General features: G+C 37.4%; 5 protein-coding genes across 6 annotated transcripts; 2 read left to right on the forward strand and 3 right to left on the reverse strand.

The window, feature by feature from the left end:
* The first annotated feature begins 702 nt into the window (after nucleotides 1-702).
* LOC18588372 (BTB/POZ domain and ankyrin repeat-containing protein NPR1) lies at nucleotides 703-5799 on the forward strand. Its single transcript, XM_007012728.3, has 4 exons — nucleotides 703-1661; nucleotides 2043-2790; nucleotides 4907-5110; nucleotides 5352-5799. The coding sequence occupies exons 1-4, from the start codon at nucleotides 1119-1121 to the stop codon at nucleotides 5630-5632; spliced, it is 1776 nt and encodes a 591-aa protein (XP_007012790.3). The 5' UTR covers nucleotides 703-1118; the 3' UTR covers nucleotides 5633-5799.
* A 1246-nt stretch (nucleotides 5800-7045) lies between these two features.
* Nucleotides 7046-9053, reverse strand: LOC18588373 (heat shock factor protein HSF30-like). Its single transcript, XM_018126666.2, has 3 exons — nucleotides 8379-9053; nucleotides 7423-8291; nucleotides 7046-7337 (listed from the first exon to the last, which is right to left on the reverse strand). Exons 1-2 carry the CDS (start codon nucleotides 8943-8945, stop codon nucleotides 7446-7448), a joined length of 1413 nt encoding a protein of 470 aa, XP_017982155.2. The 5' UTR covers nucleotides 8946-9053; the 3' UTR covers nucleotides 7046-7337; nucleotides 7423-7445.
* Nucleotides 9054-10875: 1822 nt separating this feature from the next.
* LOC18588375 (uncharacterized) lies at nucleotides 10876-13957 on the reverse strand. The gene is made up of 10 exons (XM_007012732.3): nucleotides 13563-13957; nucleotides 13334-13428; nucleotides 12950-13017; nucleotides 12801-12844; nucleotides 12589-12666; nucleotides 12349-12502; nucleotides 11831-11983; nucleotides 11625-11735; nucleotides 11310-11375; nucleotides 10876-11213 (listed from the first exon to the last, which is right to left on the reverse strand). Exons 1-10 carry the CDS (start codon nucleotides 13862-13864, stop codon nucleotides 11115-11117), a joined length of 1170 nt encoding a protein of 389 aa, XP_007012794.3. The 5' UTR covers nucleotides 13865-13957; the 3' UTR covers nucleotides 10876-11114.
* Nucleotides 13958-16378: 2421 nt separating this feature from the next.
* Nucleotides 16379-21966, reverse strand: EMB1789 (CCCH-type zinc finger family protein). Of its 2 annotated transcripts, XM_088809430.1 has the most exons (8): nucleotides 21678-21966; nucleotides 20315-21387; nucleotides 19419-19487; nucleotides 19057-19185; nucleotides 18411-18461; nucleotides 17899-18039; nucleotides 17776-17820; nucleotides 16379-17739 (listed from the first exon to the last, which is right to left on the reverse strand). In XM_088809430.1, the coding sequence occupies exons 1-8, from the start codon at nucleotides 21808-21810 to the stop codon at nucleotides 16528-16530; spliced, it is 2853 nt and encodes a 950-aa protein (XP_088665556.1). In that variant the 5' UTR covers nucleotides 21811-21966; the 3' UTR covers nucleotides 16379-16527. The 2 variants fall into 2 exon arrangements, with proteins under 2 accessions (XP_088665556.1, XP_007012797.3); XM_007012735.3 differs by having other exon boundaries at nucleotides 16379-17820; nucleotides 21678-21965.
* A 143-nt stretch (nucleotides 21967-22109) lies between these two features.
* Nucleotides 22110-24353, forward strand: LOC18588377 (Ribosomal protein S16 family protein). Its single transcript, XM_007012739.3, has 3 exons — nucleotides 22110-22379; nucleotides 22499-22544; nucleotides 23707-24353. The coding sequence occupies exons 1-3, from the start codon at nucleotides 22247-22249 to the stop codon at nucleotides 23936-23938; spliced, it is 411 nt and encodes a 136-aa protein (XP_007012801.1). The 5' UTR covers nucleotides 22110-22246; the 3' UTR covers nucleotides 23939-24353.
* The last annotated feature ends 254 nt before the right edge of the window (nucleotides 24354-24607 follow it).

Below are 24607 nucleotides of genomic sequence, written 5' to 3' on the forward strand. Positions count from 1 at the left end.
TCAAGCTTGCCTTGACATTACGTTTGAGGTAAATTTTGACAGATTCATGCTGCTGGATTGAGATATTTCCAGCTCTGCTTGCTGACAAAAGTCAAATTTTGCAGCCATTTCAATTACATCAGGCTCCCACGATTGTTTCCTTAAATGCACATGCACCTCTCTGTTCAATGAATCATCGTAAGCATGATTGGAGCTCATCAATTCCATCAATTACTGCTCCCCACAAAAAGAGAAGTAAAATGGAATCTTTGTGGCATTGGTCTCAGTTTTCTGTTATGCTCCTTTCTAGTTTAATTCCCCATCACTGAATTTTAGTCTAAGTTTTGGATTCATTGGAAACCCAATGGTGAATGATTGGAAAAAAAACAATATTTGATGACTCTTTGGATTGAAGTATAAGAATTGAATACGTTGGGATTGGCTAGAACGTTTCAAATTCAAGCGAAGCCAATGTCCAGGTGACCCTGGTCACTGACGATTGCACAGCAAAAACTATGGCTTAAAAAATTGAAAAGACTGACGGAACGTGACAAGGACCGCAACAGAACCTTCAGCTTTGAGCTGTTATCATATATGTACAGTACAGCACAAAACCCCCGACGACTTCGTATAAAACACGATATTTTAATATACTAGAAAAGTGGCCTAATGCTAATGGTTGGTTCTGAGAATAAATCCTAGCCGTTAAATCCAGATTCAGAAGGAAGATGAGAAAAAGGGCAAAAATGCGGTGATCCTGATGTACGGACGTGAAGCCGGGGGAAAATGAATCCATGATTCCTATGATAATGAAAAAGGCAACCTTAAAAAGAGGGCAAATGAAGAGAACAATCTAACAAAAGTATCTAACTCTTCCTCTTTATGTTTCTTTATAACTTGTTCGTCACACCCATGTTCCTTTTCCCAGCTGAAGCTAGCTCTTCCTCTCTCTCTGTCCTTTGACTTTCTTTCCTCTCAGTAATCCATGGCGGTTTCTCTCAATTTCCTTTTCCTTTAGTTCCACAACTCAAAGCCCCCTTTTCCATCGCAGAATCCTCCGTCTCTCTGAACCGTTTCTTCTTCAGCTACCAACAGAAATGCCTTTGAGTCTCAAATAGTTTTCCTTTTTTTTTTTCCTTATGGATAACAGAAATGGCTTTTCGGATTCAAACGAAATCAGCAACAACAGCAGCACGTGCTGCATCGCGGCAGCAACCAACAGCGAAACGCTCGCTTCATCAGAACCGTTGAACACTCCCGACATAGCAGCTCTTCAAATTCTTTCCAGAAACCTCGAGTCCGTTTTCGAATCAACGGACTCCGATTCCTTATACTCCGATGCCAAAATTGGGCTTTCCTCGGGCCGTGAAGTCCCCGTCCACCGCTGCATTTTATCGGCGAGGAGTTCCGTTTTCAAGACCGTGTTTTCGGGGCTAAAAGATAGAGGAGCTAAGTTCGAGCTGAAAGAGTTGGCTAGGGACTATGAGATTGGCTATGATTCTCTTGTTGCGGTTCTGGCTTACTTGTATAGTGGAAGAGTGAGATCGTTGCCGAGAGGCGTTTGCGTTTGCGTTGACGATGATTGCTCCCACTTGGCTTGCAGGCCGGCTGTTGATTTCGTGGCTGAAGTTTTATACGCAGCTTTTACTTTTCAGGTCTCTGAATTGATTTCCCTTTATCAGGTCAGTAACTACTCATGTTTTTAGCCTTTCTCAATCATGTTTAAGTCTTAATTATAGAGTAATACTACGAATTTGTAAATTTGTGAGGAATTATATAGTTTGGGGAAAAAAAGGTTATGATGTTATTATCTTTATACATTCCAGTAATTTTTGTCAAAACTAATCCCTATAACAATTTGCAAGTTTTGATTTTCAGGGTTCGATTCATATTTAGTTTTGCTATTTGCTTTTTCCTTTAAAAAGCAAAGGAGTATGTTTTGTGGTGAACAACAGAATGTATGCTTTAAGTAATGTTTGAATGAATGTTATATTTGAGTTGTTTGCTTATTTTAAGATTTTGCTTTTTTTTTTTTTTAATTTGTGCTCTGATTTTGATTCCAGAGGCATCTTTTAGACATTATCGACAAGGTTGAAATGGATGATATATTGGTGGTTCTTTATGTTGCAAATATGTGCGGTAATACTTGTGAAAGATTGCTGGCAAAGTGTATAGAGACTCTTGTAAAATCTGATGTTGATATTGTAACACTTGACAAGGCCTTGCCTTATCACATTGTGAAACAAATCATGGATTCCCGTCTGGAACTTGGTTTGGACAAGCCTGAGAACACAGGTTTTCCTGATAAACATGTGAAGAGGATACATCGTGCTTTGGATTCGGATGATGTTGAATTAGTGAGAATGCTACTGAAAGAGGGTCATACTAATTTAGATGAGGCAAGTGCACTTCACTATGCCGTGGCATACTGTGATGCGAAGACCACAACTGAATTACTTGACCTTGGACTTGCTGATGTTAACCGTAGAAACTCAAGGGGATACACTGTGTTGCATGTTGCGGCAATGAGGAAAGAGCCTAAGATTATAGTATCTCTTTTAACCAAAGGTGCCCGGCCATCTGATCTCACCCTAGATGGTAGGAAAGCTTTTCAGATCTCAAAGCGACTCACCAGGGCTGCAGATTACTATATGTCTACTGAGGAAGGAAAGGCTTCTCCAAAGGACCGTTTGTGCGTTGAGATACTGGAGCAGGCAGAAAGAAGAGATCCATTGCTTGGAGAAGCTTCTCTTTCTCTTGCCATGGCTGGTGATGATCTACGGATGAAATTATTGTATCTTGAAAATAGAGGTAATTTTCAGATCATATTCAAATCCTTTTCCTTTTCATGCTAGCTGCTTTATCTTGGATGGTCCTTCTCAGTTACTTTCTTCAAATGGTCAGGTTTTTAGCCATTAGAATTCCCATTTCTTTATAGTTTCAACCTATGATTTTGCAGTAAGGAGCCCTTTGGTTTTTCCTTTGAATCTCCAATATGTGTTTTTACCGGTGAGTAGTCATGCAGGTGATGCTGTGGGCTTCAATCAGTCATATTTACTTGTCCAACAAAATAGTTTTATACAGACCAAAAGTCGGTAGAGAATAGCAACGTATTGCAATTTGTGAACCAGAATGGAAAATAACAACTTCGACGGAGTGAACAATGTGCTTTTGCGTTGCAAGGAAATGCTGACCACACCTATTATCATAGGAAATGTTAGACCAATGCAAAGGGAATTAAGGCAATTACCTGACTATTATAATAGTACTATATACTTAACACAGTGAAATTATTGCACACCAAAATTCTCTTTTTCTCTTGCTCTTCTAAATCAAAGTATGAAACTCCTCTCTTCTCTCTCTCGACTACTGCAAGTTTGTCTATGCTTGATTTATTCATTCGTTCTTTGGTTTAGGTCATTAGTTGAAAATCTGAATGCCACATAGATGTGGTTTTTCCTTAATCACTGATCGCATTAAACAGAGAAGAATAACAATAACTAGAACAAGAGCAAACCGAGTTATTTCTCTCCGTACACATGGGGTTGGCAATGTAGACCGCATTGTCTAACTGTGCCCTATTTATAACCCTGTCTTGAATGGTTTCAGTAAACGTGAAAATGAGATTTTTTTTTTTTATATAGTATTAGAGAAGAATTAAAAGAAAATTAATGATAGCATAGTTCCACTACTCTTATAGCATGTTTGGTTCGCAGAATGGAATGGAATAGAATAGAATAATTATTTTGTGGAAATAGAATAAAGAAGGAATAGAATAGAATGATTATTATGTAGTTTGGTTTATGGAATGGAATAGGGTAAGAATTGTTATTATAACTTATTTCTAATGTTTGAGTGGTAGGAATAATTTTGAAAAAATTAAATTAAAGAATAAATGATAAAATGACAAAATTACCTTTTATTATAATTTAATAATATTTTTCTTTTTTAATCTTTTAATTTTATTTTCATTAAAAATTTAAAAATTTATTATTAAATTATTATTATGATTTTTTTCCAATTTCTTTTTATTTTTTCTCTATTTGTATTTTCATTTTTTAATCTTTTGATTTCTATTTTCATTAAAAATTTAAACATTAATAGTTTATTATTAAATTATTAATATAATTTTTTAGTTTAATTTCTTTTTACTTTTTTCTTTATTTTCATTTTACATTTGTAGGTTGTAATTATTTTCAATAAATAAAGATATTTCTGTCCAATAAATTTTTGACTCTATTCCATAGTCATGGAATAGTTATTAACATGGGGAGGTGGGGACTGGTCAAGCCAAGATTTTGAGGTGTAGCCATTCTTCCTCACCTCAAAAACCAACCAAACAAGAGAATAAAAATGAGCAAGGAATGAGGGAGGAATGGCTTAGCTATTCCCCGTACAAAACTTGCCATTAATTTTCTTTTCTTTTGAATTGTAAATATTAGCTTGGTATGTTTTTGCCTTATTTTCTTCCACAATATCAGCATAGAGTTTCTGATCTTTCTTTATTAGATAGATAGGTAGTTTGGTTGTTGAAAAGAGATATCTCTCTGTCTCTGGTGAATATGTCAATTGGTGGAAACAACAAAATTAAAAGAAAGCCTAGGCAAATTTATGCTAGGATATCTTTCTGTTGAAAAATGTATTGTGCTAAGTCAGCGTTTCATCTCTGGACTCAAAACCATTAACACCTTCTACTTCGTTATGAATTGTTAATGATTTAAGCCAGAGGTTCACTGGCCATATCATAGAGTCAGAGGATTGGGGGTTTTAAGTTTGTCCTTCTTCTCTACTGATGCGGTCCCAAGTTATTTGCAACCCTGGAAGCATCTCTACCTATATCTAATTTTGAACTCTCCATCATATTTCTTATTGTTGTTGAAAAGTGATGGTTATGTTATCGATTTCTTAGTTACCTTACATTTTGCAGTTGGATTGGCAAAACTTCTTTTCCCCATGGAAGCAAAAGTTGCGATGGACATTGCTAAAGTGGATGGAACATCTGAGTTCACATTAGCCAGCATCAATTCCAACAAATTAAATGATGCCCAAAGAACAACTGTGGACTTGAATGAGGCACCTTTTAGAATTCAGGAGGAGCATCTAAATAGGCTGAAAGCACTTTCTAGAACAGGTACCGACTGATGCTTTACATCAATATTTTCTCTTTTCCTGTTAATGCCCCAATTCATTTTCTTGGGTTTCTCCTTGCCAAAGAATCACATGATGAACCAGTGTAATGTCCTGGTAAGCTATTTCAGGAGTTGTAGATTTTGAGCGTCAGACTAGCATATTGACATTAATTTGGAAAAATTTGAATAAACATCATGTTGATGAGTAACTGCATTTACTCTAACCCCCTCTCTCTGTGGCAGTGGAGCTCGGCAAACGCTTTTTCCCTCGTTGCTCAGAAGTGCTGAACAAGATCATGGACGCTGACGACTTATCTCAGCTAGCATGCGGAGGAAATGACACTCCAGAGGAGCGACTTGTTAAAAAGCAAAGGTACGTGGAACTCCAAGATGTACTGAGCAAGGCATTCAATGAGGATAAAGTAGAGTTTGACAGATCAACCATCTCATCTTCTTCTTCATCAAAGTCAATAGGGGTGAGCAGACCTAATGGTAAGCTAACTGGTAGTGGTAGGGGCGGTTAGACCATAGGCCTAATGCAATCTTTTGTAGTTGTATCATAATAATTCCGTTTCTTTTTGACCTTTGGTTATTTTTTGGGTTTTTGCTTTGTATACTATAAATTAGAACATCATTGATCACAGGAAGATGTGGACAAAAGATACGGTTAATTTGCTTTTCTTTTCTTTCTTTTTTCTTTTTTTTTTAAAAACTTTTTGCTTTTTGTATAGGTTCAATGTTAAATTATTACTTTTTTCTATGATAAAATATTAAACCATTACTTAAGTAATGTAGTTTAAACTTGAATTAATTAATCCTACAAAAAATTTAAAATTTTATTAATGAGTGATAAATTATAATTTGTCACCACATAAATTTATAGACTAGCAATGGAATGTAGAAAATTGTATAATATTTCTGACAAGATTAATGATTTATTGCCTGTCCAAGAATTAAATGGCCGGCCCACAAATCCAACCTGTTTTAAAAGCAGTTGAAACCCAATTGGATGAAGCCCCTAATAGCCTAAAAGCGTCGTGATTGCTTCCCAGTTCTCAATCGACTTCGCTTCCACTTTTAGACGCTATTTAGCTCTTGGTTAGATTTCAGATTATGCTAAATACTTGCCGGTCTTCCCTTCCCCTCTGACAACCCTTTAGCCACTTCCAAATCTTACCCACCATCGTCTAACTCGAGGCAAAGCTTTGAGCAGACATTGGTTGGTTTGAACCTTCTAGCGAAGATCAAATCATGAAAAAAGCTTTACAATATCAATTAAATTATTTGCTTACTGATATGAACAAATTTCAATTATTTTACGCAGTACTTATCCGACCCTTTTTGAGGGATTATTCCAGGATTTACTAGTCTGAGAATAGAAAGAACCGTCATCGTCACAACAAAATTTCAACAATCACATCAAAAGCAGTTGTTTACAAGTTCTAATCATTATAGCCAAGTAATATTTTATATTAAATAAAGTTATAATCTCATCTTAGGAAATTTTAAAATAGAATAAAGAATGGTTAAATTGAATAAGACACGTATTAGACTTTGAAGGACAATAATCCACTATAAAAGGGAAAAACACCTTTTTTGGGAAGAGATTTTCTGCTATATTAAAGTCTAGGGTGGCCTAATATTAGTGAACAGCACCACAAGTTGCCCCACCAGTGCAGCTGCCAGCAACGTGGTTAATTAGTTATCTAAACAAATTTCTATTTGGAAGGGTAGAAAATTGAGTGACTAAAGCTAGGAAAAGTTCCATACACTTGTTGCGAACAATCACAAACAACTGAATAACAAAGACAGCATATATGGACTAGGTAACAAGTGAGGTATAAAATCCACAGGTTGCTTTCATGTAAGCTAAGCATCAAATATGCAACACCTTGATTTCAACTTAAAAAAGTGAAATAGCAGAAATAGAAGAGGTATTCAATGCCAAAAGAACCAGGTTGTTGTATATATGGTATAGGGTAGAAATTTTTACAACCTAAAGGACAACAGTAGTAAAAAGAAGAGGCAATTAAGGAAAGAAAAAAGGGAAATATAGAAAAATATGAACATTTCTAACAGGGCAAATGTCACCGTGGTATGAACATTTGTTCCCATCAGCTTCAAGCCTTCAACAAGATTCATGGAAGAGCCATTTCATTTTTAGCTCTTGAGACAGTTTGCTATCATGGATGAAGAAAAAACGAAAGGCAGCAGCAGCCATTCAACTTCCTGCAACCATTGGCGTTTACAGTAAGATAGAAACCATAAATAATTATTACCATTAATTTATAACAAGAGCAGTTAAGATACAGACCATTTGGTTAGTGAAGGCGTGGATCAGACACAGCCAGTTTGCTCCACCAGCTCACTTGCAAATCCACCCCAGCTACACGGCTTCCAATTGATCAAATCCTCCAACTCAAGATAAATCTTAGAATCATTCACTGATAGCTCTTCATTTGTTACATTGTCTACAATTGAGCTTTCCCCTAGTAGGTTTTCAGACATAACATGATAGACAGATGACATTTCTGGCACACTGCTCTTTTGATCCTGAAGGGAACAGCACAACCCATCCTCCATGGAAGCCGAAAACTCATTCTCCATTTGGTTGTTGTTCTCCATACCATCAGGCAAATACTTTGAGAACTCATCAGGTTGCATTGATTCCAATCTCTCCTGATCAACTTGGTTGCTACACTTGACACTTTGGTCAGTCCCCATAGCCTCAGGCAAGCTCTTTGTGACTTGTGTCTCAAGCAATTTCCTTTTCTTGCTAAATTCCCCCTCATCAAGCTCTTTCTTTTGCTGCTTCCGCTTCTGAATCAGTTGCTGAATGAAGTTAGGAAATTTAGCTATTTTAACAAAGAAATTGCACATTTGTTGCTGCCTACACTCAGAAAACCGAATCCGCTCTTCAAAAACACTCAGCTGATGATTTGACTCTTCCTGTTGTTGTCTCAGTTTCAAAACTTCCAATTGCAAAGCACTCTGATCTTTCTTTAGAATCTCAAGCTCAGTTTCCAATCCAAAACTAGTTGAACTATTAGCACAAATAACTCCTCCCTGTTGCTGCTTATTATATCTACTTCTTCTCTCAATGTTTTTCAGCAAATGCTTCTTTCCTCCTTGAAACCCTTTATTCGCAAACTCCCATCTATCTGAATCAATCTTCCTAAACCCCTAAAAGGAAAAGAAACATTTTGTAGTTGATTAAAAGTTCAAAAAAAAGGCAGCAAAATTTTGAGAAAAAGGGGTAAAACTACTTACATAAGTGTTGAGCTGGCGGATGAAGCTGGAAAAATTCTTGTGCTTGAAATACTTGGGCAGGAGATTTTCAGAGAACTTATGAGAATCCCAAACAATGAAACTATTGCGGTTCACGCTCCAGGAAACAATCGGGTCGGTCTCCGGATCCTCTACCATCTCAAATGTTTTCCTCAAAAACGGCGGAGGACCCGACTCGTGCAACCCTTCTATCGGATTCGGCGAAACATCCGATGAACTAGAGGAAGACGACCCATTATTACTGATTTTGTTGCAATCCCCACCGTTCATCATATCATCAACCATTCCCATTTCCTCATCATCTTCCTCTCCGTGTTCCTCTTTAACTGATTTCAACAAAGCCACCTGATCTTCTCCGCCGCAAGTGGCTGCGCTACTTTCTGTTACCGCGGCCGGCGCCGCCACTGGCTCTTCCTTGACTACAATATTTGACTCGCTTTGATTCTCATTGTCTGGTTCATCTTCCATTTTCTTCGATTCTTTCAGCATCGATGTCGTGCAGCTCAAACCAAAGCCTTCTTCTCCACCTCCACTGTCAGGTACTACCATTTTCTTTGTTTCTTTTGGAAGAATATTTATTTTTCTTAGAGGTTTTTCAAGTGGGTACGGCAACAAAGAAGAAATAAAGGGAAGGAAACTTGGAGGAGACAGTGGCAGTCTTCTGAGCTGAATATATATCGTGTCCAAAGGTGATTTAAGAGATATTGCCACGTTTCATCGCTCTTCGTCCTTTTCGCCATTTGTAGCTATCCTTCCTTGTCTCCACCTAATCCAAACCCCTATGTTCTCTTCTATTTTCAGTCCCCCACCCCCCTTCTAAATCAATATTTCCCAATATGATGACGCCACGTGGATGAATGGAGAAGATTATGGTGAACTTGTTGTCGTTTTTTCTGTGAAAGATGGGGAATTTTTTGCATGCAGCATCGTGTCAGTCTTTTTTCTATTTTTTTGTTGGGGGAAGCTGAGTACAGTCTGCGATTGTTATCTCCAAATCTTCACGGTGCAATCCCCGCCTCCTAGCAGTCCGATCTCGTCGAGGGGGATTGTGAGCGGACATGATCATGCGGTCGCTACACGACAAGCGTTCGGTCTTCCCTCTGCATGCTCGCCACGTGTCGGCATTCCTATCCATCAAAGTGTCCTAACCGTTGGCCGTTTTTGGGTTCGACCACAAAGCATTAATTTTGCGTAGTCTTCCCTTCTTTCGAAGAAGAAAAAAGATTGTGTAGCCTTTGGCGTACAAAATGGTATATAAAGTGAAGCCAATATAATCTTGCCACGTTTTCGAGTGATGCGGTGGCGGTATTTTTGGGTAAAAAAGCTTCGAAGCACATCAGCACACTAATATCGATGGGAACCGTGCAGGTGGCACCGATGACCGAGTGGCAGTTGCTTGATGGGTTGGGCCCAAGCTTAAAAACATAGAGCGTGGTTTTTAAAAATGAATTTTGAATTATTTTAATGAAAAAAAGGAGCAGAGCCTTGTTGGTACATAGAAGTACCATAAGTTGATCAGTCCCCTAATTTGCATGCTTAGGCTAAAGCAGCCTCTTTTTGCTTCAAGCTTTTATTTATATTTTTTAAGTAAGAAATGGATTGAGGTATACGACAATGCCTTGATCTACTGTCACCTACTAAAGTATGTTGTTTGCCAGATTTTGCCTTTGCTCCATCAATTTCCTTTCTTTCGTCTATTTAATACCCCTAGTCTACTACTTTATATACTGTACTATTAGAAAAGAAAATTGCTATTAAGTACACCGAATTTTCTTTAAATTTTCAGTCTTAGAAAGAAAAAAAAAAAAAGGGTCGGCAAAGAATTCTCTCTAGAAATTGAGAGATGAGGCATTTGTTAAATTTGTATTGGAGATGATGAGGACTGAAGAGAGTTTATCGTGCCCATTACCCACCGAGAGGGAAATAGGTAGGCAGACCGACTGGGCACGGAGTCTTTCACCGTACTCCTCATCTGATGATGATCGTTCCGATACCTCGCTTTGTCTCTTAGTAAATAACTACTAGTTTGTTTTTTTTTCTTTTTTTGAAACTAAACTAGTATGTCTTTTAATACATTATAGTCCAAAAAAGAGAATTAAAATTCAAAAGTGCTTAAATCATCTTTCATGAAAATTATACTGGTACTGTATATATCTCTAAATAAACCCATAGATATTAGACTTTGAGTTCTAAGCTTTAAGCAGTTTGGCAAAGGCTGCTATCCATAAAAAGCAGACGGTTCTCTTGTAATAAAGTTAACAAGAGGTGGAAAGAGAATGGAAGAGATAAAACACATACACTCCGATAAGAAGGATAACGGAACATTTTCTGACCAACCCCTCGAATCAATGGACTGAAAATCCACTTTCATCCAAGGCGGTACACCAGTTGATTAAATAAAAGATGCATGTTATCCAGTCCAAACAAGTAATTTTTTTTTTTTTGATAATTAAGCACCTTTGTTGTAGCCCAGGAGACATGAATTGCCAGGCAATTTTAGCGCATGGCAACATAGAAATTAACGGGAAGGCGTAGAGGTAGAGCCCGCATATTACACAAACCGAAAATCACTCCTTTTTTTTGTAGCTGTCGCCGTACGCCGTACCCATCTGATACACAATGGGACATGCTTTTTTTTTTCTGGATCTTTTTTTGGATTTTAAGAAATGGAATGCACAAGTTTAACTACCAGGTACTACTGGCAGGGGAAACTTGGCTTCATTGCCTCCTGCCAAGTGCAACTGTAATCCAGTTTGAAACCTGTGTTTCAATCTTGGATTGATCGGTTGATGATAAACATAAGGGAGTTACAGCAACCTGCCAATGCCATCCAATAAAATAAGACCAAATAAGCCATTAAGAAGAAAAGATGGATGAAGATCAGTTTTAGACAGAAGGACAATTCCAACTCACATATCCGTCTTCTACTGCTCTAAAATCTAGATTATCATCTGCATCTTCTGTCTCCTTTTCCAAGACCTGCTTAAATGCAAATGTATAAACTAATGATTATAGATGCGTATGGCTAAAGCTAAAATAATGCAGCCATTAAGGAATTCTGTGAAAGAGATAGGGAGTGGGGGAGCACTGCAGAAAGTAGCTTCAACATCAAATGCTTGCAGAATGCAGATTATTTGCTTTCGTATCTTTAAAAAGTAATGAATACTAAAAATAGCGGATTTGACAGATTGCTAAATTGTAGCAATAATTTTTTTTTTTTTTGCTTACCTCTAAGCGAAAGTATTTTTTGATTGTTTGTTGGCCATTCAGTTTTCCAGCAATACCAACAGATTCAATTTCAACATTCTGCCTATGTGAGTTCAAACGCCTTGCTGCACCCTGATAAATCCAAAAAGTGGGCCATTTAAAGCACCAATGCTAAAGCAAAGATCAAATTAGACCCCGGAGCATTTTTTAATGTAACAGATACTTACGGCTGCAGATGCATCTCGACTGAGTTGTGCAAGTTTAATACCAAGGCTTTGCTGATTAGACAAATATTGGCCAGCAGCAGGATGCCTATTTGCTGACACAGCTTTCCAGCTTAAAGGGGACCTCCATAGGCTCTGCCTGGTCAATTTGAATCCCTGTGAAACACACATTGTGCAAACAATATATGAACCTGCTTGCAATTAGAAAGAAAATGGTAGATTTGAGAATTGATATAACTGTCATTAAACCAAATTCAAGCTTATGTAATATACTTCTACTTGGCTTCAACCATCTATAGATGCCTAATTTATTTACAGTATTATTCCAACTTTACTCATTAACTTGTCACACCAGCAAGAAATACATCATCCAGATTGCTTTCCCAACGTACAAATAAGTAAAAGTGACCAGGGAGTTTGAACTGTCTCTACATATTTGCAAGCAGCAACTCTTTCGACCTGTTTATCTTAAATTTTCAGTATGGAAGTCAGAGTAACTATATTTTACTGCAAAGGTTTACCTTGTTTGCTAGGGGACAAGAAGGGATTTGTATATTCATTAAGCAACTTTCCGGGAAATTTCTCCTCTCAATATCCCTTACAGCTGCGAATATTAAAGGCAAACAGACATTGGCCGCATTCTTCAAATCACTTTCACAGCTCACCTCTTTCTTCCTAAAATTATTATAAACATAAATTCATCATTGATCCACAAAACACTGGAAAATACTAAAATTCAGAAAGAAGATACTAATATTTACCAGTTGAATGACAGGCAAAGAGATGGCACACCACAAATTAGTGCCTCTCTAGCAGCAGCAACAGCTCCTGAGTAATACCTAATAGTAATAATTCATGTACATTGCAAAGTAAAAAACTTAGATTTGAGACAATGGCCATCAAATTTAACAAAAAGATCTAACAAAATAACGGGAAGACAGGGCACAGGCTATGAAGACAACATATCACTTACATATTACGGCCACCGCTGGATCCTCCGTTAATTCCACTAATCAACTATAGATACAAACAATAAAAAAAAAACATACAACTATAAGAAAAGCATTGATTCCGAAACATGCACAATCTCAATTCTCAAAGCAACAATTAAAAAGTGCATACCAAAACAGGCTTCGACCATGAAAACAATGCTCCGGACAGAGCTAACGAGACACAATCCACAGGAGTTCCTGATCATGAACACCGGAAACAAATTTCATCTTTCATAATCTCTACCAAATGAAATCCAGAAGGCGTAGACTAAACACGGTAAACCACAATGATAAAACGAACACAATTACATGTTAGAAATAAATGACTGATTTACAAAGGTTATGTACAAAATATGACGGCCACATGGTGTGATTTTGAATCAGTCACATGTAACATTAATATCATATTTACTTACTTGAAGTACATTCAATTGTTAATTACACAAAAGTCTCTTTGTGACTGTAGAATTTACTTTTTACTACATTTTGTTTTTCATTTCAACTGCAGAGTTACCTGAAACTTCAAAAGCAGTGGCACCGTTCATTTCCACTGAACATACAGCAACCGTCTCACGCACCGTCACGGAATGACCGGCAACCGATTTATCCCTGCAAAGAAAAAACAGGCCTCTGCTAAGATTCACTCTGATCTGGTTCAAAACTAAGAAAAAGTTTACGTCATTAAACCACATTGTATCTATAGTTTAAAAGAAAAGATGCGCTGAAATTTTGAACAAACTGACGATTGAGGAGCGCAGACGTGGAGACTGAAGCGACCGTCGGAGAGCAGAGCTTGAACGAGGAAAGTGAGGCCGGGTGAATCGATTCCTTCACCATTGGTGATCAGAAGCACTGGCTTAGAGCAATCTGGCTCCACGTTCGCTGTGTTTGGCTTGGCATTTCGTGAACGGGAAGATAATGAGGAGGTTGAGTCGAAGGAGTTGGTGGATTGGTGTTCCACGGCGTCGTTTCGGGATATCAGAACTTGCTGGAGATTGGAGATCAAAGAAGGAGGTAGGAAGTTGTTCTTCACGGAAGTGGTCATGTTGATTGTTCACAGACAGAATTTGGTTGTTGTGATTGGATTAAACTATGCTTCTTTTCTTTGGTGTGTAGGAATTTTGCAGAGAGGAAAATGGCATTGGGCTTTTGGGTTTTTATAGATGGGTGCTGGAGGCTTGTTGAAGGGGAATCCGGTTCAGTGAAGTTACTGAACCGGTCGTTTTCCTTTGCGGCGGTTAATTTCACTTGGGCTATGCTAACGTGCCCATCTTTTCTTTTGTCTTGCAAGATCACCGACCGCTGATATGCTTTCCTGCCTTTGCAGCCGTGATCTATCAAACCAACTTTTGTTGATCAAAACATAAGCAGTAGTTTAGAAAATATTCAGACCTAATATTACATCAAGATATAGGCTAATCATTGTACATTAAATTGTGTTCTTATTGGCCAAAAAAAATTTTGAGTTTTCCAATATTTTTTGTTTTTTTTTTTTTATTTTCCCTCATTAACTGTAATTATAACAAGGAGTTGTGGGCGGGGCCCAGATTTGATTACAAGCAGCAAAGTCACATGAGCCTCTTGATTGAGCTTTCCTGCAAACAGTGTGGACCAATTTCATAAACAAAGGGCAGCAGAAGCAGTGGTTTGATGCTTCAAAGTCAGAAAGTTAAATTTGTGTGACATCATCAACTTCTCTGGCCTGGTCTGATCGGGTAATGCCTTGATGCCTACCAATCCCATTGCCATGGCCATGTCATCATGTTTGATGGATGATGCCTACTTATTTCTCCGTCAAATTGGCTCTTCTCCAATGACACCTAAGTCTAGGCCACATGTATCAATCTTTGAGGGATAGAGTAACGTGAATTACTGCGATAAATAAGGGTGTTTGTGTGTACTAATGATATAAAGCATTAGGTGTTAAGTTACCATCTCTGGTAAAATCCCCCTGTTTTCTTGTACCATCTGTTTCTCAATTATATAAGATTGTCTTGGAGGGGGACAACCTGCAGAAAAGGGTCGTGCAGCGTACCCGAACTGACACCATCCATTTCACGTAGTTTCAACTTTCAGCACATTAACATTTGACAAATGAACCGTGATTTTTGGCACAGTGGTTCTTCGATAAGTGAGGATCATAGTCAATTAGCAAAAGAGACAAATCTCTAAGAGGGAAAACGTTTGAATTCATGATCTTCACGATGGAAAAGAAGAACTTAGTTTAATCCGAGAGATTCAAAAAAATTTGAATCTGTGAATGAAAAGCAAAAAGGGAAAAAGAACTTGATAAAATGGACATTTGATCCTTTTTATATGATTTAGCATTTTCACACTTTTGGGTGAAGGAGGCTTCGCTTTTCATAAATATCAAACAAGATGGGCCAACCTTACACCAAGAAGAAGGCTTCTTAGCCTTTGCCAAGGGTAATAATGCATTTTCTTCAAATTAAAAGCAGACGGCTCCACCTTCCTTAATCCATGCACTCCTGACTCCACAGTGAGTAGAATCATTCACATGCACACAGCTGAACATAATTCAAATAAGTAGTTTAGCATTTGTACAGATCAAATTCATTTTTGGTTCCCGAAACCAGAGACAATAGTGACATGGAAACCTTTTACCATCTTCATCAGATCCAAGACTACTTGGATTATTAGGCTACAACATCTGAAAAGTAAGAGATCCGTAGTCTCAAGCTGTTCAATAATTCTTTGGTTCCATTTGGTCAGGAAATGCAATATCTACAGAAACCTGCAAACTTGCTTAAAGCCAAAAAGATAAAACCGAAAATACAAGAGAAAAAAGATTAATCTTTCTCATGAGAGACATATGCTACAGACTCAAAACTGATAGAACGAATGCTAAGAGAATAGAGATCCCTACTGTAACTTGGGTAGTTTTCCTTCAAATTGAAGTGATTTACTCTATGACTTCTTTCTCATCTATAATGTCATATATTTTGTTGTATAAGGCAATGCATTCATAAGCTAACTTCGTACAGCAAAATCAATATGCAATTAATTTAACTTGCCTTCGCTGAAGGAAATGAAATCATGACATGTTTTTCCCCTAAATTTGCTCAGTTTGCTAGTCAGTAACTTATGAGAACCCAGGCTCAACTAAATCAAAGAATAAAACATAAGGAACTAATGAGGATGAGATTTCATATTCACTAAGCGCACCCTAGTGTTATAGATATTTAGCCAAAAGGAGATTGGCAAAACTTGAGATTCTTAGGCTGCTCACTGCAAGAAGTAACCTCACTGAATAACAGAGGCTAAACGGGGCAACCTGAGAATTTTACTGGAAGCCCAGATTTTAGAATTTGGAGGAAGAAGATTAAGACTTATAAATTTCAAGGGAAAAGAAGTATTTCACCTCCATCAATTGGTAAAGCGGCAGCGATGATAACCCAGCTATACCATGAATTGTTATGCTCAACAGTTAGCCCCTACCCTGTTAACTGACAGCAGAAACTAATGAAACTTATTAAATGCTTCACCTACTTAATTGGCACTGGAAATAACTGAAATGAATGCTATATAACGGTAGATATACAGACACAACTAACCAGCCTTCCCATTTTATAGATTTAATCAGTTCTTATTCACACCAAAATAACCATGTATAATCCCACCCCAACCCCCAAACCAAAACCCATTTTTCAAATGCTTTATCCATACCACCCATTATAACATAAGCGATCACATCTGCTTTATTTTCCTGCCAACGCTAGACAAAATATCCAAAAGCTTTGAAGTTTCTGCCAAGTCACTTTTTGAACCTTCATCGTTTCTGCTATCCCTTGTTTCACTCTTAACCCCAGTACTGACAGCAGACTGATTTTTCTTCATTCCAGACTCAAACTTTGCTGCAAATGCTAGAGTAGACATCAGTGCCTTCTGAACTGAGTTTGGTGTGTTTTTATGTGAAATCTTCTCTGAAGATTGACCCAAAGCAAGCGGATAAGCTGCCATCTTCCACGGGATTGGATTGGAGCTGTATTGTTTATCAGACAAATGTTGGCTTTCATGAAAAGATTGACTGTTGACATCATCAAACTTTTTTGCAAATGCTAGAGTAGAAATGATAGCCTTCTGAGCTGTATTTGGTGTGTTTTTATGTGATAACCACTCTGAGGATTGACCAGAAGTTTGTGGAGAAACTGGTGACCTATATGATATTTCACTAGAGTTACGTCGTTTATCAGATGCATAATTACTCTTCTGAAGAGATCCATTGTTAACAATATCTGAACTGGAAGGCATGCTAGCTTCATTACTTCTAGAGTTACCTGATTTTCCCAAAGAGAGAAAATTTATTCCCAGTGGCACCACTGCTGGATGAGTTTTCTTTTGATCTGTACTAGATGTACTTTGGGTTGTCTGGTTGCTGAGTTTACCTCTATCGCCTTCGTTTTCACTGGGATGTTGCTTACATCCAACTCCCCTATTTAATGCCAAACTAACTTTGCTAGTGGTATCTTCTAAAGAAGATTTTCCAAATGATAGAAAATTTATACCTCTTGGTACCACTTCTGTTTTTCTCGTTGAACTATCATTCACATTTTGAATTGTTCCTGATTCACTTTGATTGGCCTGAATCCCAAGTCTGCCACTTTTGTTCATCTTCAGAGATGGCTTTGAAGCACAAGGACTATTGACACCTGATGTGCTTAGATTACTTTGAATCCCAACTTCGCCACTTTCTTTCATCTTTTGAGATGAGCTGCCACGATTAAGTTTACTTGATTCAGCCATAGATGATTTTGAAACAAAAAGAGAGTTGACCCCTTTGCATGCAAGATCAGGTGTTTTAGTTGGAGTCCCTGCCACAATTTGTTCCTTGCTTTTCTGAGAAAAAGCTCTGATAGAACAGGACGAGGCATCAACATTTTTGCTGATACTCAGTCTCATTTCAGAATCACCATGCAATGATGACTTCAGTTGAAGTTCACGAGCACTTGATAATGATGCAACACCTCCCTCAGGTGACATCTGAAATGAAAATAGGTTATCACACACGCTAAATCAACTAATTGAAAATGTAGCTTTTTTGTAATAGAACAAATTTACCTTGTGTGAAAACAAACAATCATCACCCCTGCCGCAGAAGCCTTTGGTCATGTAGTTGATACAGTGATACTTGGAGAGCTGGTGATCAAATGGACACTCATCACCTTTCATGCATGATTGACGTGCAAAATGAGAACACGGCTGCAACAACAAAATACAAAGACATGGTCAGACAAATGCACCAGTACAAAGCAGACTTTATTTTTTAACAAAATAAAAAAGGACACAAAATCTAAGTGACTTATGTTCCTACTTCCTATTAGTTATTAGGAATGATTTGTAGTTGTTACAGATTCATTACTAAAAAAACGTTGAATGAACAGAACTACAATGGTGTGGCCAAAAGTAAATTGCAATAGCAACAATCATAGTTCAATTCATCATAATAAAATGTAACAAACAAAAGTTACTCAGCCTGTATAGGTGATAGTGGCAACAAACTGAACAATGAGTTATAATAGAATGCAGCTACTTGCATCATTAAAACAAGGTACCAAGCCAAATGACAATACCTGGGATTTTGTCAAAGGCACTGTATCATGTGAGTATTTGCACTTCTCACCCTGTGGAGAAAAAAAGATATTTAGACCAAATCAACATAGTATACAGATTTGAGCAACTTTATTCAGTTTTAAAAAATTCAAAGAAACAAAAACAATACTTCCTTTCCTTCTTTCCCCCTTCCCTTCATCCTTTGGTTTTTCACACCAGTCCATCCTAGAATACTACCAATCCCTGACAAGAATTTTTGTGCAATTACACTTTTCTGAATTATTTTCTTCCCCATCCCCTTCCTCTAGTATGCTTGGAGTCAATAAAATCAAATTTCAACTGTTTATGAACATTTAAAGGGAATATTCTGGAAACCATAATGGTTTAGGGTCAGTCTAGCATAAAAAAACATAGCACGGTATAATAATCCACAAACTAGAAACTCAGTTAGATGAGCCCAATATAACCACTTGCAGCACAGGAAAAGCAATAACATTTAAACATTGTAATTAAGAGCAAAGCAACCAATTATTTAAATTTCTAGTGAAAAGTTGGCTATTATCAAATAATTAAGGTTTCCAGCAGGACTACCTGAAAATGAAACTCTAGAGCTATTTTAAAAACTATATAATTATCAAACAAGAAAAAAATTAAAAATAGTACAACCTCATAGCATCTTCCCTTCAGATAATGGCGACAATAAGTCACAGATTTTGGTTTCAGAACTGTCTGCAGTTTCAACCTTTTAACACCAAGCTGTTGATTTTTTTCTGCTCGTTTCTTTCGTTTATTTCGCTGCACAATAGAACCATAGCAAAAATATCATTTATACATTTGAAGAGCATTGAGAGAATATAACCAATACAGTCATCAAAATTTTTGTATGGAAAACATGTAAACTAATTTGTAGATATCTACATAAGTGCAAATTTGGTTTGTGGTGAAATTAACTTGCACCATGAGATGTAAAGGTAGCCAATAAGAATCCATCTAAAAATTCAAAAAGACGAAGGAGACATACTCAATACCTTCTTCTTTTCTTTCTTCTCTGCAAGATTTGAACCCTGATTTTTCTTATTGCAGACACCATCATCCTTCTGCATATAATAACAGGAAACCATACTTGTCACATGTCAGAACTCACATAGCAATTCCATCATGACAAAATAATTCGATATAACCTAGTGCATAGGCTCTCACATACCATTCAAACTAAAGTTTCAGATAGATCACTCTAATGCATTTCATGTCTCTCAGTACATGTATATGCACTTGATTATATGTGAAAGCATGAGAATGTGTGTGTGTGTGTGTATGATACAGAGTGTGTGACAGAGAGAGAGAGAGAGAGGGTACATTGTTTATGCTTCTACTTTTGACAAATTATATATCAGTTGAACCTGTCCTAGAAACTAATCTAGCATTGTATATAGTCATATGAAAATATATTTGTGTGTTCTTTTTCTTTTTTATTTTTGTATTGAATATGAAAGCAGGATCAATATCTTTAAAATTTGGCATCCGATGTCATGAAGCCTCACAAGACAAACAAAGGTAGTCTGGTCAAAGCCAAAAATAATGACAAAGCAATGCAAGGGCGGAAATCTATGAAAAGCTCCTGGTCATCTTGTAGCAAAAGATAGCCATAAAATTATGACCTAACAACCACATGTCAAAATCTTAGATTGATGCTAGGAGGATACTTTATTTACTTAATTTCAGAAACGGAAAACTGTATAAGACTCGTAGAAAGTCATTCCAAAGAAAATCAAAGTGGCAAGTCAACTTATTATCACAGAGAACACTCACATGAAAGCAAGCTCATGAAGAGGACAATGCTGGTAGATGTTACCAAACCGAAGTAAGCAAGTTCATAATTACAGATGGCCTCTAAAGGAAAGAAAATTGCAGGTTAGAATCATACCTTCTTTTTAGATTTAATTATGTGATTTTCATCTCCACTTTGTTTTGTTCCTTTCTTTCTGCGCATCCTTCCAAGTTCAGACACCATGTGATCTCTCTCACTACCTTCAAGCTCTACATCAGAAACTCTATTGGCAATCTGAGCAATATTCATATTAAAGGAAGTAATCTCAGAATCTTTATTATTAGCTGTGCTTTCTTCATTACAATGAAGACCTTTATCGTCAAAGGGATCTACTTGCTTCTCCTCTCCCTTCTTTTCTGATACTACAGCATCCTCTAAGAGTATATCAACTGACTCATTGACAAGCTGAATGTCACCAAAAATTTCTCCCTCTTCAAGCTCTCCATTTTCAACCATTTGACCAGGAGAAGGCATTCTATCATTAGAGCTAACAAACTTCTCCAATTCCATCTCTTTTTGCTGAATTCCAATTTTCTCATGCATTGCATTACTCTTCAACAGGGAACTTTGGTCTTCAGCTTTCTCACTTGATTTTGAAACTTCAACTATCAAACTTTTGTCTGAAGAAAAATCAAAGGCTTCAATAATCTTTTGATTATCACCTTCCATAAATACCTGTGGCTGAACAGCTGTTCCAGATTCCTCTGCAACAACAAGTGGAAGTTCAATACGCTCTTCTTGATTATTCATTGATACACCCAAACAATTATCACCTAGATTCTGGCCCAATGATGTGGCCAAGCAGTTATTCCTATTATCATAATCTTCATTTCCTTTCATGATATTTTCTAACTCATTCATTAGACTTTGTTCTGGACCAATCTCTCCATCTTGAAAACCAGTGCCTTCAGTGCTACTACAAACCTTCAGATCATTTCCATTCACAAAATTCTGACTTTCTTCTATTTGCATTATCTGCTCTATTTCATCTATTACCATTTGTGTATCACTAAATCCGCTGTCCTTGAAAACAGCACCCTTGAAATCTGCATCAACAACCGTTCCTCCCTGAGCCGGTAAATTTGCAGGCTCGCTACTATTTTGGACAATCGACTCACCAGGCTCTCCAATATCATTGCCACCCGGTTCGCCTTGTTTACTACCATTATCTTCAAGAAAAACAAAGAATATCAACAATGAGAAGAAAAAGTCACTGAACCTAAAAAATAGAAAAATTTTAGGGTATTCTTTTAGGTAAACAGAATTTCATTTGTCTAAAAAAGAATCATATGAACGATTAATTCCTCAAAACCCGAAAATAAAAAGGGACTAATTTCTTTACTAACCTAGTAATGAAAAACTCCATTGTTTTTAATTCAATCCAGCCTCTTCAAAATTTTTATAAAAAAATGAGAAAAGAAGTAACAGTAAATTTGAAGAATTCAAATAAATAAATTACCCGGTGTTCGGTGAACAGGAATAATGGGAGGGGCAGTAGCGAGTGGAGAATCGCCATAGCAGAGGGAGATAAGGCGAACGAGATTATGGTAAGTTCCGCTTCTGAGATGTGATCGGCGATGAGGAGTGAACATAAAGGGAGCTTCCACGCCTCGCTCTTGCGGTTCCTCCAATTTTTTTCCGCCAAATACCAACTTCGAATTCACTCTCACTATTCTATCACAAAGACAGAAACACAAAACCCTACTTCAATTTTTTTTTCTTCTACATTTTAAACGTTCTTTTTTTTTCTTCCTTACAGCGGGACCGCCTATCAGAAGGCTTTCCCGGGCATGAAACGCTAGCGTTTGTCTGTTAGTGGAACGAGGTCGTTTTATTCAGGAAAACAGTCAAACGGTTCGGAGCGTCTAAATGTTTTTGCTTTGGAAAGTAAATAAAAAATAAATAAAAAGAAAAGAATAGGATTAGAGTAGAGAGAAGAACAAAACCCAAAACCCTACGAAAACAGTGGTGTGAATTTAACTGGTGATCGATTCAGATTGGTAAGAAGAGAAGAGAGTGCGAGAGAAAATGGTGGTGAGGATCAGATTGTCGAGGTTCGGATGCAAAAACAAGCCATTTTACAGGGTGATGGCCGCCAATAGCAGATCCCCAAGGGATGGCAAGCATCTCGAAGTCCTTGGTTACTACAATCCGTTGCCAGGTCATCTTCCTCCTTCCCTGCCCTAATCTACGACGGCCATTTTTTTCCCCTGAAAATGAAATGGAGCTAATGGAAGAATTGCTTATTGATTTTCCATCTTATCTGTCTCTTTTCTACAGGTCAAGATGGGGGTAAACGAATGGGTCTTAACTTTGAGAGGGTGAAGTAAGCTGCTATCTTCCATTCCTATTCTCTACTTTTTGGTCACAGATTCTACATTTTTGCATTTGGATGTTGCCTTTCAGTTACGTCTCGAATTTAGACTGGAATAATCATTATATTATTCTGTTGGTTTTCATACTGTTTCTCTCTTTTTTGTTGTTGAGATGTTTGTTTCTGCTGCGGCGTTGTCTCTGTTTCCTTGTGAATTTGTGAGGTATGGAGTAACACGAAGAACGTGTAATCAATTAGTGGCCTTGCTGTAGTGAGTAGCATTTTCGAATTCTAGTTTTATAGAAACAATACAGAGTATATTGCTTTGGGAGTCTGGCCTTGATAGTTCAAGTTGGATTAGAGAAGTAAGGCCATCTCTCTGTTTTCTACAGAAGGGGAGATTTTACAGATATTATATCAAAGTATGACTATTAAAAAGAAATTCTTCTGAATTTATAAATTGTTATCAGTAGGTAGGGGAATGAAAGGATTGGTGAGGGAGAAATGCTTTCTGGTTGGAACTTGGGATGAATAGACTCTGTGTCTAGCTACACAATCAGGGTTGGCAGAATATGGGCCTCAAATAACTATAAACTAAAAAAATTGATATAAAACAACTTGGAGAGGGTGTGCTAGGTAATTAGCGTGAATAGAATGCCCAAGCTATTAGATTTGCAGAGTTCTTAATGCATTAGTGTACCAAAGGAGAGTTCTTGAAACTGTAACTATTGTGAGAAGTTGCATGGGAGGAGTAAGTAGTAGTTGCAGCAAACGTTATGCAGTGTAGCTAGAGTTTTTTTTTTTTTGCTATAAAGCTAGAGTTATCTTGATTTCAGAGCTCAACTTTAATAACTTGATCTGTAAATTGGACTAAATCAATGTAGAATTAGTTCATGGAATCATGTGGCAGTTTTAGAAAGCTAGAACAAATTATAAGTCAGCATTTTTGTTTATGTCAGGGTAGACGGTAGTGGCTTCCTATGGTTGCTCATATTCATGTAATTGCCTGTTTACCTCCTTTGCCTGCTCAACACAGTTAAGTTTTGTAGAAAGAAAAAAAAGCATCAGAGTCACTTTTAGTGCAAAAGGTAGGCAACTACCTTAGTCTTGTTCTACCATGTGGCAGTGAAACCACCTGATATTGATAAACTTCCATTGTCATTGTTGTCTGCAGGTACTGGTTATCAGTTGGTGCGCAGCCTTCAGAGCCAGTCCAACGCATTCTTTTTAGAGCTGGATTATTGCCCCCACCACCAATGGTGGCAATGGGACGCAAGGGTGGACCACGTGACATGCGTCCTGTTGATCCTATGAGAGGGCGCGTTTTGAGTGCGGAGAAGCCAGCTACTGCTAGCCAACAAAACGGTGGTAAAGATGAGGCTGCAAATGGAGCAACTTCCGCCTGAAATTGTAATCTATCCCACAATGCTCCTTATTCTGCAGTTTCTGAGGTTTAGATCAAGGTTAGGGATGGTGCTCACGGAAGTGGATATAGTGGATCACTGGAAGTGCTGTTATCTTGAAAGTAACATTTGCCTTCCATTGAAGAAGCATCTTATGTTCAGGATAGTGATTTCAGTGCCCTGCATAGAAGGTGTATGAAAGTTGATTCCATGACAACTAATTGGATTCTGCATTCCCTTCAGGTTGTTCAATGAATTTTATAGATGATTTAAATGTTTGTCTTTACTTAAATAATTAGGAGTCTATGTTGAAACTATTGCTGAGTTGCGTGATTCTGAATGGTAGTAGCTGATATTTACTTCGCACCAGCGTTTTTTAATGAAGATATTTGCAGAATAAGGTGCTTTCACAGTGTAATTGCTTGTTATCAGGAGCATTGAACGTCTAAAATAAAAATTGTGGAAAAGTAGATTTTGTATGTGAAACCATGGTGAGAGCTGGAATTGACAAAAGAAAACAGGAGACAAGTCCCTAGCGGTCAGCTAATCTTGTGTAAGATATTGGAAATGCTGGCTGGCGCGGGGTCTACCTGTTTCTAGCAAAACCAAGATCAGAAGTTGAGTCTAATTGATCTAGTTCAAATCTCTCTGTGCTATTAAGTAATTACAAGT

This window comes from Theobroma cacao, chromosome 9, assembly GCF_053813885.1.
Source record: "Theobroma cacao isolate CCN51 chromosome 9, ASM5381388v1, whole genome shotgun sequence".
In the NCBI taxonomy this organism is placed as follows: Eukaryota; Viridiplantae; Streptophyta; class Magnoliopsida; order Malvales; family Malvaceae; genus Theobroma; species Theobroma cacao.

What these genes read in the sequence shown, in the direction of transcription:
- LOC18588373 (XM_018126666.2), bottom strand. Translation starts at nt 8,945, where the DNA reads ATGGTAGTACCTGACAGTGGAGGTGGAGAAGAAGGCTTTGGTTTGAGC. An exon ending in TCCGCCAGCTCAACACTTAT is followed by an intron (nt 8,292 to 8,378) that starts GTAAGTAGTTTT and finishes TTTTCCTTTTAG; the next exon opens with GGGTTTAGGAAGATTGATTC.
- LOC18588377 (XM_007012739.3), top strand. Translation starts at nt 22,247, where the DNA reads ATGGTGGTGAGGATCAGATTGTCGAGGTTCGGATGCAAAAACAAGCCA. An exon ending in TTACTACAATCCGTTGCCAG is followed by an intron (nt 22,380 to 22,498) that starts GTCATCTTCCTC and finishes TCTTTTCTACAG; the next exon opens with GTCAAGATGGGGGTAAACGA. An exon ending in CTTAACTTTGAGAGGGTGAA is followed by an intron (nt 22,545 to 23,706) that starts GTAAGCTGCTAT and finishes TGTTGTCTGCAG; the next exon opens with GTACTGGTTATCAGTTGGTG.
- LOC18588375 (XM_007012732.3), bottom strand. Translation starts at nt 13,864, where the DNA reads ATGACCACTTCCGTGAAGAACAACTTCCTACCTCCTTCTTTGATCTCC. An exon ending in TCCAGCGGTGGCCGTAATAT is followed by an intron (nt 12,667 to 12,800) that starts GTAAGTGATATG and finishes TATTACTATTAG; the next exon opens with GTATTACTCAGGAGCTGTTG. An exon ending in AAAAATACTTTCGCTTAGAG is followed by an intron (nt 11,376 to 11,624) that starts GTAAGCAAAAAA and finishes GCATTTAAGCAG; the next exon opens with GTCTTGGAAAAGGAGACAGA.
- LOC18588372 (XM_007012728.3), top strand. Translation starts at nt 1,119, where the DNA reads ATGGATAACAGAAATGGCTTTTCGGATTCAAACGAAATCAGCAACAAC. An exon ending in ATTGTATCTTGAAAATAGAG is followed by an intron (nt 2,791 to 4,906) that starts GTAATTTTCAGA and finishes TACATTTTGCAG; the next exon opens with TTGGATTGGCAAAACTTCTT. An exon ending in GAAAGCACTTTCTAGAACAG is followed by an intron (nt 5,111 to 5,351) that starts GTACCGACTGAT and finishes TCTCTGTGGCAG; the next exon opens with TGGAGCTCGGCAAACGCTTT.
- EMB1789 (XM_007012735.3), bottom strand. Translation starts at nt 21,810, where the DNA reads ATGTTCACTCCTCATCGCCGATCACATCTCAGAAGCGGAACTTACCAT. An exon ending in TAATTAAATCTAAAAAGAAG is followed by an intron (nt 19,488 to 20,314) that starts GTATGATTCTAA and finishes TATTATATGCAG; the next exon opens with AAGGATGATGGTGTCTGCAA. An exon ending in TGAAGGGAAGATGCTATGAG is followed by an intron (nt 18,462 to 19,056) that starts GTTGTACTATTT and finishes TTTTCTCCACAG; the next exon opens with GGTGAGAAGTGCAAATACTC.